Source organism: Sus scrofa, chromosome 17 (genome assembly GCF_000003025.6).
Source record: "Sus scrofa isolate TJ Tabasco breed Duroc chromosome 17, Sscrofa11.1, whole genome shotgun sequence".
Classification (NCBI taxonomy): Eukaryota; Metazoa; Chordata; class Mammalia; order Artiodactyla; family Suidae; genus Sus; species Sus scrofa.
In genome coordinates, this window is record NC_010459.5 from 31,814,005 (window position 1) to 31,834,068 (window position 20,064).

The 20,064-nt window shown below is 42.5% G+C and overlaps 1 protein-coding gene across 7 annotated transcripts in view; it reads right to left on the reverse strand.

The window, feature by feature from the left end:
• PANK2 (pantothenate kinase 2) overlaps nucleotides 1-20,064 on the reverse strand; it is a 46,698-nt gene that overhangs the window by 16,401 nt on the left and 10,233 nt on the right. The window contains exons 1-3 of one of the 7 annotated variants that reach the window (XM_005672770.3): nucleotides 14,029-14,477; nucleotides 6,717-6,823; nucleotides 3,139-3,491 (exon numbers count right to left, since the gene is read on the reverse strand). In XM_005672770.3, coding sequence (XP_005672827.1) covers nucleotides 3,139-3,491; nucleotides 6,717-6,729 — 366 coding nt within the window. In that variant the 5' untranslated portion in view covers nucleotides 6,730-6,823; nucleotides 14,029-14,477. Of the gene's footprint in view, nucleotides 1-3,138; nucleotides 3,492-6,488; nucleotides 6,693-6,716; nucleotides 8,193-14,028; nucleotides 14,478-20,064 lie in introns of those variants that run through there. The other 6 variants (XM_005672769.3, XM_021078061.1, XM_021078059.1 and 3 more) reach the window with 6 other exon arrangements.

Here is a 20,064-nt window from a genome sequence, read left to right on the forward strand (position 1 = left end):
CTAGCATCCATGAGGATGCAGGTTCGATCCCTGGCCTTGCTCAGTGGGTTAAGGATCTGGTGTTGTCGTGAGCTGTGGTATAGGTAACAGACATGGCTCAGATCCGGCTATAGCTCCGATTCAACCCCAAGCCTAGGAACCTCCATATGCTGCTGCAGGTGCGGCCCTAAAAACAAAACAAAACAAAACAAAACAAAAGAAGGGGACTCTAAGTAAGACATAGTGGGAGCCGCAGGGTCTCCAATGTCTACCTTCCAAAGACCATCTTCAAGGCCACAGAACAAGATCAAAGCAGGCCACATTTTATTATTAATAACCTATGGGCAAAGCTGAAAGCATCCAATTAGAAGGTAAAATTTTTCACTATTTAAACTGGTTACAGCCTCCGGGGGTGGGGATGAGAGCAGAATCAAAATTCAAAACACTGTTATCAATTTAATTTCATTTAAGTAATTAATAAAGGAATGATTAAATTACTATTCATATTATGGAACATGCCATATCGATTAAGAATAAAAAGGATCTTGGAGTTCCTGTTATGGCTCAACAGTAACAAACCTGACTAGTAACCATGAGGATGCAGGTTCGATCCCTGGCTTCACTCAGTGAGTTAAGGATCCGGCATTGCCCCAAACTGCAGTGTAGGTTGCTGATGCAGCTTGGATTCCGGGTGTTGCTGTGGCTGTGGTATATGCCAGAATCTGCAGCTCCAATTCGACCCTAGCCTAGGAACTTCCATATGCCTCAGGTGCAGCCCTAAAAAGACCAAAAAAAAAAGAAGAATTGAAATGGCAAGAACTCTTAGACATGTTTTTAGTACCCCCCCCAAAAAAATAGCTGAGAAGTATTTTATAAAACATGATCCAATTTGCCTATTTTTAAAAGCATGTTTATATGTACATGTATGTGTCATACATATTCACGCCCAGAAAAACTAAAAAGATACATAAACTTTTAACAGTGGTGACTTTAGAGAGATGATATAAACTTGCATTTTTTACTCTGTGAACCTCTATCCCATCTGAGTATTCCAGCATTGTCTCCTCAAGGTATGTGACAGATGAAAAGACGCCTCAGCCTCCTCAAGCACCTATTTCTGTTTACAGCCAAGTTGAGCTTTGCAAGTTCTCCCCTTTTAATCCAACTCATTTGACTGCATCTACACTCAATTTATTCTGATCCAGAGATGATGGAAGCTAATAGGTAACTTCACCTTAATCCTTAATCCTTAAGTATGAATGTTAAATTACTCATGTGATCAAATCCAAGCCCTTGAAAAGGGTTCACCACTGCCCTTATTTCATCTGCTCACGCCCTTTCTGCCATACTGAATTCAATTCCGACTTCCTGACACTTAAATCTCAAGTGCCAGCATTTTCATTTCAAAGCCAAATCATTTTACACTGCTGGCCTTTTGGAATCAAAGTAGTTTTCTGCCCTTGTATCTTTATCTTTCTCGTAATTCCTGTAATCCCAAAATGTCCTGCTATGCTATTATTCTTAATGAATCCCAGCCTAACTGTTAGATGACTAAATACATAGGTTATTTCACTAACTCAAGTTACTCAACAGGTGTTGCACCAACAAGCAAACTCAGTACAATGTGAAGAAATCTGATTCACACTTAAAAAGAAACAGGGTAAACTCTGTATTTTTTAAAATATTTCACTGTGGGGTATGAACTGTTAGTCACTCCTAATCTGTTAGGTATTTCATTTTCATACAATTTTCAAAGATAGCACTTGTCCATACAGGTGAGAAACCTCAATTCCTAAGGTCTACAATCTACTCTGCCCTTCTCCTTGGATGACCACACAACACAATACCTCTGCTAACAGCCCGCATGGTTTTCAAATATGTTCCAAAGGCATCTCTACAGGATCCTAGAAATAAAAGAGGTTTCCGCCTTTCCCTATCAGCTATAATCCTGGGTCACCATGACTGCAAAGGAGGGGGACCTCCTCTCCTCAGGCTACCTTCCCAGTTACTCTCAGGTAGAAAGGAAACCACTGAAAACCCACCACCAAGAAAAACTCAAGTAAACAATGTAACACCTAGTTTAAAAACTCATGGAGTTCTCTTGTGGTGCAGTAGGTTAAGGATCCAGTATTGTCACTGCAGCGGCTTGGGTCAAACTGCTGGGGCACCAGTTTGAGCCCTGGCCCAGGAACTTCCACATGCCCTACCACCACCAAAAAAATTCATGTCAATTCCGTATTATGATTATGGGAGAAATTATGGGTCAGTTACAGGAGAAAGGAAATAGAAGACAAAGTCACAAACCATACAATGACACACAAGGGGAAAAAAAGAAATGAAAAATAATTTAGGCAAAGGCAGAATCTCTGTAGTAACATTTTCATTGGGGGCATTAAAAACATGGTCACTGAAGATATTTTATATCTACATTGCACCCTGAAGGTGAGTGTTGGCCAATTCGCTTGTCAATTCTCCCATCTACTCCCACGTCCACCCTCAAAGGCCCTAGCCTCAAGGCCTTACACAGTGTTCACTGAATGAAAACAAAATCAAGTGTCCACTGCTACGCCCCCTAGTGTCCAGACTCCTGTTAACAAGTGTGCAGCACAGAACATTTCAAAAGGCATTTGGGGAGAGGAAACTCTGTCAACCATCTCTCACTGGCCCTGAGGCCTGAAAAACACCATTTTGGACCAGAGTTCCTTGTATTTTTAAAATAGTAAACTTTCCAAGAAAAAAATAAGGGGGATAAGGTAAATTCTGTGGTAGAAAAAACTGGAAACAATTTTACGACATGAAATGACATTAATTTCTTTAAATTATTTTTCAATCTCATTGTTCAAGACAATGATCTTGTTCCTCATAGGGAATTCCTGACTCTGCTTACCACAGCTTGACGATTTTCTCATACCAAAAGAACAACCAAATGCTATGCTCTTAGTGGCTGTGATTCTCATCAATTCATCCGAACTGGGCCAAAAAGTAAACTATACAACAATCTCTAGATGGCGACTCCCATCCCTAATTTATATTCAATCTTAATGTGACTCAAGAAAATTCAAGTTTCATTAGAGATGGAAATGATTCCACCACCTGCTGTTGGAATTATTTCTAACAATCAGATTACCATAAATTGTATATAAGCTAAAAAATGCATACTGTGAGAAAATCCTGCTCAAATTTGTACGCTCCACCTCCAGTGGCACAAAAGACAGTGTGGAGACTCGAGAAGTTTTTATCTCTGCCCATTTGAATAAAAGCAGGCATGTCATGAGTGGGAAAGCGTATAAAGTGCAGATTGCCTTTGCGTCCACACAGAGTCAGGTCCTTCAGCTCCAGGTGCACATCCCGAATACCCGTTGACCCGTAAGCCACGTTGGAGGTCAGGTACTTGCGAATGCTTTTAAGACTTTCCACTTCTTCCTCTTCTTCTTCAGCAGTGATGTCTTTGGGTTCAAAATAAACCAGCTTGACCAGGGTTCCACCAATATCCAAGCCAAACCAAGGAAAAACTACATAGGAAGGAAAAAAAAAGTCAGAACAGCTTTTTTTTCTGAGAACTACATTTATACTTATTAGATTAAAAATTGATCTCATACCCTGAGGTTTCCAAGAACTATATAAACAAAAAGGTTTAGGTAGGGGAGAAGAAATATGATTCTGTCTGACCTGGAAGAAAAATCTTAAAAAAAATAAAAATTTTCTTTTGAAAAATATCACAATGTTAAGCCAACTCAAACCTCTTATACAGACAAGCCCAAAGTGCACTGTGAAATATTAAAAAATAGGAAAATGACTACCCATTATCCTCAACTCTGAAAAAAAAAAAATTGAGAATGAAAATGTTCATCCCTCCCCTCAGTCCCAAGAAGAAATAGTGACTTTTCAGAACTCTAGTTTAGCACTCAAATAAAGGGCAGAAGAAATTCCCAACTCTATGTTAACATATAAGCTCCAGCGGTCAACTTCTCTCAAAACCTGATGTTAATCAATCTATCAATATAAGGTTTCAACAGATTTCAACAGCTGTTTCAGAGTTAATGTCCATTCCCCAACAATCCATCTCAAAAAATGGCTTCAAGAGTTTGGATCAAGATTGGAGTTCCTGCTGTGGTGCAGTGGGTCGCATCAGCTTGGATCACTGTGGAGGTGCAGGGAGGCGCAGGCTCAATCCCCAGCCTGGTGCAGTGGGTTAAAGATCCAGTGTCGCCGCAGCTGCAGCATAGGACACGTTGTGGCTCAGATTCTATCCCTGGCCTGGGAACTTCCATATGCCGAGGATGCGGCCATAAAATTTTTAAAAAAATTTTTTTAAAGATAAACTACATTAGCTACACATGCCTTCTCCTCCCACCTTAAATCCTAAAAATGACTAAAGATCTAGACATTGATTTTTCTAAAATAATTCTGAGATGGGAGTACCCTGGTGGCCTAGTGGTTAAGGATTCAGCATTGTCACTGCTGTGGCTCAGGTTTGATCCCTGGCCCAGGAACTTGTATATGCCTCGGACACAGCCAAAAAAAATCAATTAATTAATTTAAATAATTCTGAGAAACAAGTGATAATATCAGCAGTTGATTAGAGGCAATAACTGTCCAGAACCCTCAAAAGAAAAATGCTATAAAAATTGGAAGCAGCTACAAAGGTAGACGGAGCAGAGGGATGCTCCATCCAAGCTGTCAGTGGGGGCTGCCACAGGAACAGGAGCAGGCTGGTGCAGTCACAGGTGATCCGGTGGGGAAATGCACTTGGCACAACACACAGGCCAGTAGCTTCCCTTTACTGAGAACCACTAACCCCCTCCCCCTGCAATGTCTGCACTGAGCATAGGCACTTGAGCCCAAGAAGCAGTATGGCATCCAGGGAGCTGCTATTACTCAGAAGTGAGGAGCCCCCGCATCTGGACGTGTTTCCCATCTCTCCCCTACAATCCATCCTGACAGAGCGGTAAACACCTACTGACAGAAGAACAGCAATCCTCAAACCAGAGATGATCACTTTACAAACTAGAGTCACCAAGAGGGAAATCAACACCACAAAAATGAGAAGTTAAATATCTGAAGAAAGAGTTGCAGGAACAAACAGAGACTTTAAAAAGAACCATAAATATTCTCCAAGGTAAAGTGAGATTTACCCATGAACGATAAGCTGAAGAAAAATTAGAAATTAAGAAATGACTGTCAACCGTGGTTGTTGCTGGAAGAATCTACACATGTGATTAAATTACATAGAACTAAACACACATACACAAGAGAGTTTATGTAAAACTGGTTAAATCTAACTAAGATCTGTGAACTGTATCAATGTTAATTTCCTAGTTGTGAGGGGGAGAAGCTTCCCAAACCAAAAAGGGGAAGGAGGGGACAATGTACTTAAGTGACTCTAAAAAACAGGCTGAGTGAAAGTTTCCTTTGTGGCTCAGCAATAATGAATCTGACTAGTATCCATGAAGATGCAGGTTCGATCTCTGGCCTCACTCAGTGGGTTAAGGATCAGGCATTGCCATGAGCTGTGGTGCAGGTTGCAGACATGGCTCGGCTGCAGCACTGCTGTGACTGTGGTGTAGGCTGCAAGCTGTAGCTCCGATTAGACCCTAGCCTGGGAACTTCCATGTGCCATGGGTGCAGCCCTAAAAAAATTATAATAAAACAAGAAATAAAAATAAAAAACAGGCTGAGTGAAAGAAACTTCTGGCAGTTCCCTAGTGTTCCACTGGCCTGGGAACTTCCATATGCCACAGGCACAGCCAAAAAAAACAAATAAGCACAAAAAGCTACATGCTAAATGAGTCCATTTACACGAACTCAAGAAAATGCAAAATAATCGTTTCTGCAAATGATAGAAAGTCGATCATAGGCTGGGGGAAGAAGAGAGAGGACTGTACAGGGACAGGAGAAAACTTTCTGTGATAGCCCAAATGTTAACTGTTGGGGGTGAGAGGGAAGCTTCACAGGAGTAGCTCTCTGTCAAAACACATGGAACCATATACTTTAAGTGGATATATTTTATTGTATGCAAATTATATCCAATAAAGACACTTTTAGAAAAGAAAAAACATACTCATTTCCAAAATAAAATTCAACAGATAATTTAACAACAAAATGGGCACAGAAAAAAAAAAGAATGGAAAACAAAACTAAGAAATGCTCCCAAAATGCCTCTTGAGTATGAAAGAAAGGTAGATATACAGAACACAGAACCACAAAGTCCAACGTCTATGTTATGTGAGTTCTAGAAATTCTCTGGGGGAGACAGGTGAGGACAGGAATCACCGGACTGAAAGATCCACTAAGTGTTAAATGGAGTTAATAATTGGAGAAAGGGGAAACTCATAGTCACATCCTACTGAAATTACAGGAAATCTTAAAAACTTCCAAAGGAGAAAAGTGAATTCCTACGAAGACACATAAATCACACAAAGGTAAAATTAGACTTTTCATCAGCAGCACAGATGCTAGAAAACAAAAGAGCAATGGCAAAGTTATAAGGAAAACAATGTGAAACTCACATCCAACCAAATCAGCTTTCACGGGAGTGCAGAAGAAAGACATTTTCACACATGAGAGAGCTCAGTATTTATTGTTCAAAGATCTTCTCTGAAATAATTAGTAGATGTACTCCAACACAATTTTTTAAAGCATCCAAGAATATATGAGCCATAATAAACAATGATAAGCACAGGAAGCAATACATGCTGACTTTTAGGAAATAAGCAATCCAGAACTAAAATACTTACATGATTTCAACATAGGAAGTCGAAGAGAGAACAGAAAGGAGAGGGAAGTCAAAGCAAGCAGCAGTTCTGTCTTGTTGGGGAACGGAAGATATAGATTCTGATTATTTCTAAATAAGAATAAAGAAGTGATGGTTTAAATGCATTAAAAACTTACAGGTAACTCCAGAAGAAGAGAAAATGACATATGACCTTCAAACAACTAGGGGGAAAAAAAAGTTCAAAAACAAAGAGAAAAAAAAGTATAGTAAATACAAAACAAAGAAATGACAGGAATGAATACAAACATCAGTAATCACAAATAGGTCCAATTTCTTTCCAGATTAAAGAGAAAATTCAACTATATGCTTATGTAAAAAAGATACACCTAAAATAACATTAAACAAACAGACTGAAGGTAAATTAGTGGTAAAACACCCACAATGTAGTCCCATCATGAGGAGGAATTAAATGTTTTAAGATGAAAATGGCATTCAGTCAAAAATGAACAAGTCAAAATCTTAAGCATCTCACTGGAAACTGATAGAGCGGTTGACTTCATTTAGGAAACATGATACAGTAAAAGTCAAACCTTATGTTTCAAGACCAGCACTGCATTTAACAAGGGCTATTGTGCTCACACTATATAAGAGGTGCCCATCCAAACAGTGATCTCCAGCCCTGAGCTCACTTGGAATTATATAGTCACTGACTAAATCAGAGAGTAGAGCCATGGCACCGCTTATTAACTGATTTGCCACATTTATATAGTTGAATTTGGGTAAGCAAAATAAATGCCTGGGCAATGTTACTCCACTGAATCAAGCAAATGTTAACAGAATGCAAATACAATACTAGCAGACTGACAAGAATTCAAACAAAAAGCATCATAAGGGGACCAAAAAAAATTATGTCATGTGCATAAAAAAGTACAATTGATATGATCCTGACATATGCTTCAAAAAATATTAAAAACAAAGAGTAACTGATAAATCTACAAATCAGTGGAACCTCAAATTCTGAAGAACAAAACCAAACCACATCCGTTTTCCACAACATCTCAAAATAAGAAATTAATCCAACAGACGCAAAGAAATAAATCTATCTACCTGGAAATTTTCGAATTCATTACCTCTGAAATTGAAGATGAAATCAGAACAAAATTTATTTTTAAATGAATGACAATGAAAACACTGCATTATCAAAAAGAATATCCAAGGTGACATTCAAAGGGAAATGTATAACCTTAAATATTCATCAAATACATTCAAAAAGAAGGAAGCATGAATAAAAGGCAATGTCATATACAACCTGAAATTCTAGAAAAAGAATAAAACACACTCAAAATAAGTAGAAGGAAGTTATTAAAGATCAAAGCAAGATGTAAACGAAACTAGAAAAAAATCATCTTTGTGAACAAAGCTACAAGAGATGATCAATAAAATCAAGCTTTAGGGAGTTCCCATCGTGGCACAATGGTTAACGAATCCGACTAGGAACCATAAGGTTGGGGGTTCAGTCCCTGCCCTTGCTCAATTGCCGTGAGCTGTGGTGTAGGTTGCAGACTGCAGCTCGGATCCCACGTTGCTGTGGCTCTGGCGTAGGCCAGGGGCTACAGCTCTGATTCGACCCCTAGCCTGGGAACCTCCATATGCCACGGGAGCGGCCCAAAGAAATAGCAAAAAGAAAAAAAAAAATCAAGCTTTGAAAAAGCCATTAAAACGGACAAATTTCTGATAAGAATATCCAAGAAAAAGAAATAAACGGAGTTCCTGTATTGGGTTAAAAGCATCTCTGTGGTGTTGCCCATTAGATCCCAAGCCTGGGAGTGGTTAACGAATCTGACTAGGAACCATGACGTTGCGGGTTCGGTCCCTGCCCTTGCTTAGTGGGTTAACGATCCGGCGTTGCCGTGAGCTGTGGTGTAGGTTGCAGACGCGGCTCGGATCCCACGTTGCTGTGGCTCTGGCGTAGGCCGGTGGCTACAGCTCCGATTCAACCCCTAGCCTGGGAACCTCCATATGCCGCAGGAGCGGCCCAAGAAATAGCAACAACAACAAAAAAGACAAAAAAAAAAAGATCCCAAGCCTGAGCAGGGATGTATACAGCTCAGACTTGATCCCTGGCCTGGGAACTTTCATATGCCACAGGTGTGGACCAAAAAAAAAGGAAGTAGCTATAGCTTTTCTTAAAGAAGATGAAAGTACATAACAAGAAAATGTACAAATAAGCCAATTTACAACTTTCTAATAGTGAATTTAAAATGTACACTAAATAAGAGTTCCCTTGTGGTCAGAGGGTTAAGGATCAGATGTTGCCACGGTAGCGGCTCAGATAACTGCTGAGGTACAAGTTCAATCTCCAGCCTGGGAACTTTCACATGATGTGGGCATAGCCAAAAATAAATGAAATAAAGTGTACACTAAACTGAGGATTAGCTAGAAAATAAGCACAAAAAGAGTACAAAAAGTAGCCCAAATGAGGTAGAAAACACAGAAATCAAAAGCACTGAAAATTTTTTTAAAGAGGTCAAAGATCAATCACCCAAACAACAACAAAAAAGCACCAGGCCCTAATAGTTTCCAGGAAAACCATTAAGAAAAAAATCAAACAGTCTACAGTTCATTATCATGTTCCTTATCTCTCCTTTTAACATCTTTAAGTAAAATATTTTTAACAGCATACATCCCTTCTTGCTACGGTCTCCCGATAAATAGAGGGCAAGGATGCCAACACTTAATCATATTATCTAAATGTATACATGGGCCTCTAAAATAATATACTATAATTTCACAAGCTGCATAATTGTATTATTTTTAGGCTGCTCTCAATGCTTTACATTTTTCATGGAAGAAGCGGGGCCATGTTTACTTTTATTTCATTTAATTTTTTTTTTTTTTGGCTGTGCCTAAAGTATACAGAAGTTCCCTGGTCAGGGACCAAACCTCAGCCACAGTAGTGACAATGCCAGATGAGTCACCAGGGAACTCCTATTTAAAGTTGATAAAACAGGAGTTCCCGTCGTGGCGCAGTGGTTAACGAATCCGACTAGGAACCATGAGGTTGCGGGTTCGATCACTGCCCTTGCTCAGTGGGTCGAGGTTCCAGCGTTGCCATGAGCTGTGGTGTAGGTAGCAGACATGGCCCGGATCCTGCGTTGCTGTGGCTCTGGCGTAGGCCAGGGGCTACAGCTCCGATTCGACCCTTAGCCCGGGAACCTCCATATGCCACAGGAGCGGCCCAAGAAATGGCAAAAAGACAAAAATAAATAAGTAAATAAATAAAGTTGATAAAACAATAGGTTAGAAAGCATCCTCACCTATTCTATCTCTCAAAAATGGGCTACAAAGCAATAGAAATCTAACTTTTATTCCTGAGTTCACAGTGGGCAGCCCTTTCCAATTCCCTAACTCAAGATGAAACACTGCACCTGATAAAAAGCAGCCTCTCAGGCCTCAGCACCAGCTCCTTTCTGCCAAATCCCAAGGAAAAGCTAACTATTTTCTAGATTAGCATTATCAAGCTACAAACAAAGGTTTATTTTCTAGACTAATGGAGATTAAGGACATTCCATGATTGGCAGGAGACCAAAATCAGCATGTCCCAAAGCTCTCCTGGAGTGCTACAAGATGCTGGGAGTCACCTGCAAAGATCCAGGCAGTGTCTCATCCCCTGGACACTGCCATGAAGCTCGCACTCTGATTCCAGAGTTCCCACACCTCCTGCACATCCGGGGCCCCTGATTAAAATGTATGTTCTCTTGTTAAATGCGTGTATACATTTGTCAAAATTGTACATTTTACTGTATTTAATTATGCCTCAACAAAATTTTAAAGATTAAAAGATGTTTTCAGACCCCTCTGTGACCTGAGGGTTTTTTTTTTTAAGCTTCTGAGTGATTCCATGTGAGAACCACTACTCTGGATTACATCACATGTACCTTCCAAGATGGGAAAAGTCAAGAACACTGGGTCTGAAGTCAGACACCTAGAATCAAAACACAGTTCCATTACCAACTCACTATATGCCACTGGACAAAGGAAAAATTTCACTGTGCCTGTTTCCTCATCTGGAAACTGGGGATAACAAATTTCCACTTTGCAGGATAATTCCAAGACTTAAAACAAATGTTCATTGGAGTTCCAGCTGTGGCGCAGTAGGTTAAGAATCCGACTGCAGGAGTTCCCGTCGTGGCTCAGTGGTTAACGAATCCGACTAGGAACCGTGAGGTTGCAGGTTCAATCCCTGGTCTTGCTCAGTGGGTTAAGGATCCGGCGTTGCCATGAGCTGTTGTGTGGGTTGCAGACTCAGCTCGGATCCCGCATTGCTGTGGCTCTGGCATAGGCTGGCGGCTACAGCTCCGATTAGACCCCTAGCCTGGGAACTTCCATATGCCACACATGTGGCCCTAAAAAGACAAAAGACAAAAGGCAAAAAAAAAAAAAGAATCGGACTGCAGCAACTCAGGTCACTGGAGAGGCTCAGGTTTGATCCCTGGCAGGGCACAGTTAGTTTAAGGATCCAGCGCTGCAGCAGCTTCAGTGTAGGTCTCAGCTTCGGCTGGGATTCAATCCCTGGCCCAGGAACTTCCACATGCCACTGGATGCAGCCATAAAAAAACAAAACAAAAAAGAATGTTCATAAAGGATTTAGCACAGTGTCTAACATAAACATGTAAGTACTGCTACTATCATTAGCATCTTTGTTTCCATCATTTTTTGTCTGTGCCCCTCCCTGCATGTGGAAATTCCCGAGCCAAGGCTCTAACCCATGTCGCAGCAGCAACCTGAGCCATTGTGGTGACAACACTGGATCCTTAACACGCTCTGCCACAAAAAAAAACCATTTCCATCATTTTAAACCAATCTTTATTTGGTATTTCTCGCAGATATATGAGACATATGCCAGCTAATCTAAAACTTTTGAGGAACTTCTAGACATACAAGCCTGGCCTCATCCCTAATGGCTATGATGTGTTAAGTCTGAAATGGGGACAGGTTTGGGAATCACATTGCTCTCAGTAACATGTATGGCAGAACAAAACTATAATCAGGGCCCACAACAATTCCTAAGATAGACTGAACATCTTCTACTTTCCAATGACAACTAGTCTCCTACCTTTAGATAAGTAGTGTAATGATGTCAGAACAAGGTTTTCTAACAAAAGCTGGCACCACCCCCTACCCAATTCTCCTTTAAAAAAAAAAAAAAAAAAAAGATTTAATCTCTATTAAATTCCCTCAAAGTTAAAACCAAAGCACATTCTTGGAGGGCTCAGCGATCAATACACTGCCTCTCCATCTAACAAGTGCACCTCTGGATAGCACAGAAAGAAGAAATGGAAGGAAAAACAATACCCTGTTTATTTCTTTAACCAGTTTCATTATCTGAGAGATGGCTTTTCATGACTTATCAATCAGTCAGAAAAAGAAATAAAAGGCGCCGTAACAAACATCAGATACCAAAACAAAATAAATCCTACAACATGAATATTGTCTTAGTTCCTCAAAAGACATTTCAAAATCACTTTATATACCACCAATCCTACCCTCTCAATAGTTAAAAGTGTTTTACAGAGTGGTCTTGGAGTGACCTCTATCTGAATGACACGCAGAGGTTGTTAAAAACGCGGCACAGGTCTTAGCCTCTCCAGTCTGATTCAAAAGATGCAAAACTGGACCTAGGGAACCTGCATTTTAACTCCTAGTGTTACTTTTATGCTCAAAATTTGGAAGTACCAGAAATTTGGAAGTACTAAAAATTCCAAAATTTGTAAGTTCAGTAGGTAAAAATTTTCTCAAGAAAGAGAGCCTTGAATGTAAAAGATCGTAATTATACCTGGTCTTAGAGCAATGAAGACATAGCTAAAAAAACAAACAATTCAATAAAGCACAGTGCTCAAGAGCAGACATCACAAAACTAGAGTTCCTGAGTGTACATTTCTTTTCGATCATTTGACACTGGGTAAATGTGTCCTAGTTTTCTTATCTGTAAAATGGAATTCTACCACCTACCTAGGAGTTGTAAGGACTAATAAAATGAGTTATTAAAGCTCTCAGAAGAGTACATGAAAAAAATTTTTACTTAAAGTGCTAGAATAGTGGCAAACACCCAAATCACAATACGTGCTTAGAATCTTTGTGGCCAATGGCCACAAACAGCTGGCTATAAGGTTATGACTCTTATTTGCTGAATCCCTGGAATTTATATCCATCTCTAATGAGGTAGTACAAAACCATGAAGGTACTAATGTTTTGCATCGCTTAAAAAGCAAGTGCTTCTCAAAACGCTAACCGGGCTCTAAAAAAAAATAGTACAGGTTGAAAAAGCAGATAATCTCTTTTCTAAAAATCTTTCAAGAAAACAGGAAAAGGCAAAAGAATTGAGAAGAACCTTTTCAGAGCAAAACAGGACTGCCAATTCAATCATGCAAATCATAGAAGATAAAAGCAACTGAGTTGTTGGGTAAAGTACAAGACTATCCAATAAACACCTAATACTCATCCTGCCACCTTCTCATTCATAAGCTTTATTTAAAACAAGCTGATTTCCTGAAACATTTATCTGGAAACAAGAAAAAAAAAGTCTAACCTTGCTGTAAAGCTCATCTCAGAGCATCAAGACACTGGATACTTTCAAGAACTGCAATGGCTGCTTGCTATAGGACCTGAAATGAAGACCTATAAAGGGAAGAAAGTATTTGGACTAGATCACAACGCAGGAAAAGAAACCTGATTAATAAGAATGGAGAAACCGATTCTCTCTGGGAAGAGCATGTGCAATTGCCACGGCAAGATTCAGGAAGATGTCGTTTTCCCTCAAAAGAAAAAGGCTTAGTGCCCAGAATGCCACAGTCCTGAATCATGAGGATCAGTAAATAGATGGAAAGAAAATCGAGGCGCTATCTGGGTGAGAGCTGACCCGATTTCTCATAAGAAAGGCAGCCAAAGCTCAGTACACAGAACAAGAAATTCGGTTTTAGGCTTGCAACAACTCAAACATTTTCCAATATGCCCCAAACGTCCAGATAAAAAGGATGCAACGCCTTGAAAAGCAGCTCTTGGGAAACCCACGTAAGACATACATTGGGGATTCAAATAATCTGGGGTGGGGGAAGGCGGTGAAAATGAGTCAAAAGACTTCCCGAGAAAAAAATCATGTGACTCTCGGGGCAAAGAATGCACAAGGAGCTAAAGAATCCCTGGGGAAGGACCCCTCCACTTGGACAACGGAGAAGCGCGGAACACTGCACACCAAGGCTGGACAGGGCCGAACAGGAAACCTCAGCGTTTGGGGGAACACGAGGCCTCCAGCCGGGTGTTGCCCACGCACCAACCTGGGACCACCGTGCGGGGGCACTGTCTCCGCGCGGGCGCGCGGGAAAAAACGGCAGCCTGGCCGGAAGGGGGCAGGGCGAGCCGCGAGGGCGCCCCGCCGGGCACTTACGCGGCCGCTTCTTCCTGAGGCTTTCGACGCGCTGACGGGAGACGGAGGTAGTGCCGCTGTAAGAGCCGGGCCGGTCCCGCCTTACACCCTCCGCCGAAGACAAGGCCGAGGCCCCGACGGCAGACGCCGACGCGCTGCTCGCCCGGCGCCGCAGCGGCTCCCGCCGCCCCCCAACGGCTCCCCCAGGCGCCGACTTCCCGGCCGACGAGGCAGAGGAGGCGGCGGCCCTGCCGTGGCGCTCCATGGGCGCGCCGAGTCTGCCCGCTCCCATTCGCAGCAGCCACTGCTGCCGCCCGAGCCAGCCCCCCAGTGCCGAACCCCTCGTCGCCTCCTCCGCGGCAACCCAGCCAGAGCAGACAAGCACCCTCGGCAGGCCGCCTCTTCCGTTGCGCCAACGCGCAGCAAACCAATCCAAGAAGGCTGGGGGCGGCCCGAAGGCCTCTTGTCCAATAGGTTCCCTGACTTGAGGCCGATCGACAGCACCCCTATCCAATGAGAGACGCCAGAATGGGGCGGGGCGGGGCGGTGGGAGGGAGATCCGGGCTGGGCGGAGGAGGTGAAGGCGGGGTTGCTGAGCTGAGAGGGATGGCGGAGCCGCCCAATGGAGGCGTGGGTGGAGGGGCCAGCGTTCTGTCCACCCTCGGCACCCGCCCGCCCGGATGCACAGGCCCGTGCTCAGGGCCCCAAAACTCTCCCCCGAGGCGAGAAAGGTCGTCTCGCGCCCCCGAGTTCCGTCCCCCTGCTACGTCTCGTCGGCTTCCAGCTCGAGCCCTCTTCCAGCCTAGCAGTGTCCCCGAAGGGTCTGGTCACCAGTTGTTGGCAAACGGAAGGGCCTGAACCGCGGCCGAACTTAGTCTTTGTCCCTCGACCCTATTCTCCCGCTGCGGTCTAGGCCGCCAGTGCTACGCGCTCTCACTGCCAACCCCTCCCCCAGTCACTGCCACTGGCGTGTTTGGGCTAAGCCCCCTCCTTTCCTCCTGCGTTAGAGATATGTTCCTGGAACCAGAAGGAATGAAAGGACTGGGATTGGTCTCCATGGCAACTGGAAGAAAGAGGTGGGTTATAAATCCTTTGCCACCCTCCAGTAGTGAAGGAGGAGGTGTGGGAGCTAGGAAGTAGGATTGGCTTTTGGAAGGAGAATCTGGACACCCTTTTTGTGCGGTGCCCTGGAGGACATAGAAGAATTTGGTAGCCACCTTGGAGCCTAGGCTGTTGGAGGTTTTGTTTGGTTGGGCTTTTGTTTTTTAAATCATCTTACCTTCTTTGCGGGGTCAAGATCATGGTCACTTCTAGCCCTGAGGTACTGACCTGAGATTTCAAAGGCCCATCCAAGCGTCTCTTCTCCCATTGTTACCCATGCCTGAAGTGATCCATGGTTCTGTACAGGCATGGCACTCCCTCATTCCATCAAGTTTTAATAGGATTGTGGGTTTATCTTGCTTGTTAATTATTTCATAAGTGCCTCCACTGAGAAACTTAATGTCCCTTATTTTATTCATCTTTTCTATAATGATGGCTAGTAGCAGACTGAATAAGAAGATGGGCTTCTCTCTTGTTTTTTATTCTTTATTTTATTTTATTTTTTTGCTTTTTAGGGCCACACCCGCAGCATATGGAGGTTCCCAGGCTAGGGGTCAAATCGGAGCTGTAGCCGCCCGCGTACACCACAGCCACAGCAACCTCAGATCCCAGCCTCATCTGCCACCTACACCACAGCTCATGACAACACCAGATCCTTAACCCACTGAGCAAGACCAGGGATCGAACCTGGAACCTCATGGTTCCTAGTCTGAGTCATTTCCAGTGTGCCACGATGGGAACTCCAAGCTTCTCTCTTGAATAAAATTACCATGCTTACCCAAAACTAGCTCCCTTCACTGTAGGAATAACACTGGAAACCTTATTTCCTAACTCTGAAAATTCCAGCTCCTGCAGGAAGCCACACCAGGTGGATCCTACGAGAACCGAGAAAACCTATAGCTACTCTTCTAAACCTTAGTGCCCAGCATTACCTACATTTCTGCCTCCTCCCACCAAAAAAAAATATATGTGTATATAGTTCACTTTGACCTGAGGGACCTTCCTTCCAAGGCTGAGGTGAGCTAGATTATCCTGAAGAATCAAGAATCATCCTCACCTAAGGCTGCCAAGACAAACCCCAACATCAAAACAGCACTCGACATGTATAGCCATTCTTTTTTACGGTGTGCAGAGTGTCTTTACATGTCACTTAAAATTCCCAGCAACATTCCTGAGAAATTCACTTCTCAGGCTTGTAATAACCAAAAGGCACACATTCAGTGAAATTTCAGTAAATCACTGGAAGGCTTTTTCTCCTCTTAAATACATGTGTCTTCACTCTCTGGTGTGAACTTGCAGACAGTCTGTGGCTGTCATTAAAGTTTATCCACAATAACAGGTGAAATATTGTAATGGCAGTTAGTCAGGATGTTTATAATCCTAAGTCAAAAATGCAAATAAATTGAGTAAAAGAAACCAGACCTAAACAATGTATACTATATGATTCCACTTAATATGAAGTTCAACATTAAATGATGTTAGAAATCAGAATGCTACAAAAAAAAAAAAAGAAGAAGAAAAAGAAGGACTTCCCTTATGGCTCATCATGTTAAGAATCCCACATTGTCATGGCTGTGGCTCTGGTAACAGGTATGGCACAGATTTGATCTCTGGCCCAGGAATTTCCTCATGTCCTGGGTGCAGCCAAAAAAAAAAAAAAAAAAAAAAAAAAAAAAAAAAAATCAGAATGCTGGTTACTTTGGTAGGGGAGGGGGAGAGAATAATGATGAGAAGATGACAAATAGGCTTCTAGAGAGCTGGTAGTGTTTGGTTTCTTTGGTATGCGTGGTGGTTATATGAGTGTGTTCACTTTCTAACGTTTTGTAGGGTATTCACTTGATGCAGTAGATCTGTGCACTTTTCTGTATGTGTATTATACCGAAGTAGAACTTAAAATGAAATTGAAGATTTTCCTTGGAGCGAATAAACCCATGATTAAGCTTAGATTTTTTTTTCTTCCAAAAACTGAAATGAAGAGTTCCTCCTGTGGCGCAGTGGATTAATGATCTGGCTTGTCGCTGCGGAGGGACTAGTTTGATCCCAGGCCCTGTGCAACAGATGAAGGATCCAGCATTGCTGCAGCTGTGGTGAAGGTCCCAGCTCTGGCTTGGGTTTAGTCCCTGGCCCAGGAACTTCTATATGCCACAGGGTGCCTGGGTCGGAGGAGGGTGGGAGAGTGGGGGGAGGCTGAAATAAAAGGAGCATTTAGGAGGTTTCCTAGAACAGAAACAGATTCACATACAGGGAGAACAGATTTGTGGTTGCCAAGCGGAAGGGGGAGGGAGTGGGCTGGACTGGGAGTTTGGGGTTAGTAGATGCAAACTATGACATTTAGAATGGATGAGCAATGAGGTCCTGCTGTATAGCACAGGAACTATATCCAATCACTTGTAATAGAACGTGATAGAAGATAACATGACAAAAGGAGTGTATGTATATGTATAACTGGGTCACTTTGCTGTACAGCAATAATTTACAGAACATTGTAAATTATAATAAAGCAATTTTTTAAATAAAATATAGTCATCTTGGTATGAAAAAAGGTTTCTTTCTCTGTGATTTTTATAACAGTTCATTTTTTGTTGTTTATTGTTTGTTTGTTGTTTGACTGTACTTATGGCATATGGAAGTTCCTGGGCCAGGGATCTAATCCGAGCCACAGCAGTGAGTCAAGCTGCTGCAGTGACAACACTGGATGCTTAACCCACTGTGTCACAAGAGAATCCCAATAATTGTATGTTTATAGGGAGAGCATTCTTAAGTTATTTATCATTTCGCTCAGTTATTCACCCTTGGGGAGAAGCCAGTATTCTGATGTACACACCAGAATTAGAAGCCACAGGAGTCATGGTAAAGTAGTGCTTTAGAAAAACTACCCAAATTCTAAAGTACTGAATTGCAAATTTAGAGCCGTCTCAGCAAAAAATATCATACAAAACACACATCTGGAGTTCCCATCGTGGCGCAGTGGTTAACGAATCCGACTAGGAACCATGAGGTTGCGGGTTCGGTCCCTGCCCTTGCTTAGTGGGTTAACGATCCGGCGTTGCCGTGAGCTGTGGTGTAGGTTGCAGACGCGGCTCGGATCCCGCGTTGCTGTGGCTCTGGCGTAGGCTGGCAGCTACAGCTCCGATTCGACCCCTAGCCTGGGAACCTCCATATGCCGCGGGAGCGGCCCAAGAAATAGCAAAAAAAAAAAGACCAAAAAAAAAAAAAAAAAACACATCTACCATATTAGTTGCCTCTTACCAAAAAATAACTCCAAAACTTAGTGGTTTACTATTTTAAATGATAATAAGTATTAGGTATTTTCTTAGTTCTGTGGGTCAAGAACTTGAGTGTGACTTAGCTGTGTGGTCCCGGCTGAGGTCTTTCATTTGAAGACATAATGGGCTGCAGGATCCACTTCCAACATGGTTCCCTCACATGGCTGGCCATTGGCAGGAGGTCTCAGCTCCCACAACATGGGCCTCTCCCTAGGGTTGCCTGTGTGTCCTCACAACATGGCAGCTGGCTTCTCCCAGAGCAAGTGATCCAAGAGAAAAGGTAGAAGTTGCAATCTCTTTTAAGATCTAGCCTGGGAAGTCATACTCCATCATTGCTGCAATATTCTACTTATTACACAAATCAGCTCTATTCACCATAGGCTGGTGCTACACAAGGATAAGAATATCAGGAGGAAGAGAATCCTTGGGAGCCATCTTGGAGCCCCCAGTCTGCCCTCTGGCCCCTAATGATTCACATCCTCTAACTACTTTCTAAGAGTCAGAAGACAGACCCTCTCTGCATTTCCATTAAGTTTTCTTGCAACTAAAGTAGAAACTGGGAAGTAAAAAGTGAGGTGTAATCACAAGCAAGGCAGGCCACAGGGGTTCACAGACAAGCTCTCTCTCCTTTCATTGGGCTCCTCTGGTGCCATGTAAATGAAAAGCATAGATCAGACTCCTTTCAAGCACAAGGCCTTTTTTCAGAGTATAATGGTGGGGGGAGTTTGGGAAAATCTTGCCTATTGCCTTTCCCAAAGGACAAAGATATGTAGAACATGAATTTCTTAAGCTCCTAGACGTTCTTCTGAGGCCTGGCCCCTGGCCTGGAGTCTACTACTGAAGAGGGGTAGAGGTGTGTGTTATATGTATGTGCACACGTGTGCGAGCGCGCGCACACACACACACACGCACGCACTTAGTATAGCCAGCATGTGGCATTCTGGTGGCCTCTCCAGAGTTCACAGGCCATAGGAAATTATTGCCTGCTTTCACAAATAAGGCTCAGCTTGCTTCAGGAGGATAGAGAAAGAAAAAGACAAAATACAATGAGTTTAGAACAACTCAGACATCCCTAAATATGGAAGATTCTATCCCTTCCCAAGTATTGAAAGGGTTGAAATTTTTTCCTAGTTTTCAAGCTCAAGGCCTACCTTATCTTTGACTAAATGTCTCTGATCTAAATACTATTACTAGATAACCACTAATAATTTAGCTTCAATAGTTGTTAAAAAAAAGCAATCTATACTCAAATAAGTGTGGGAAATTTGAGGTAAAGTACAACTTTTTAAAGCTTTTAAGGAGTTCCCACTGTGGTACAGTGGGTTAAGAGCCAACTGCAGGGGCTCGAGTCTCTGGAAAGGCACAGGTTTAATTCCTAGCCCAGCACAGTAGGTTAAAGGATCAGGCATTGCCACATTTTCAGCATGGGTCGTGGCTGCAGCTCAGATTCAGCTCCTAGCCTGGGAATTTCCATATGTCACAGGTGTGTCCATTAAAAAAAAAAAATTTTCTAGAATATGTAATTATCAGAGTTCCTGTTGTGGCTCAGCAGGTTAAGGATCTGGCATTGCTGTAAGCTG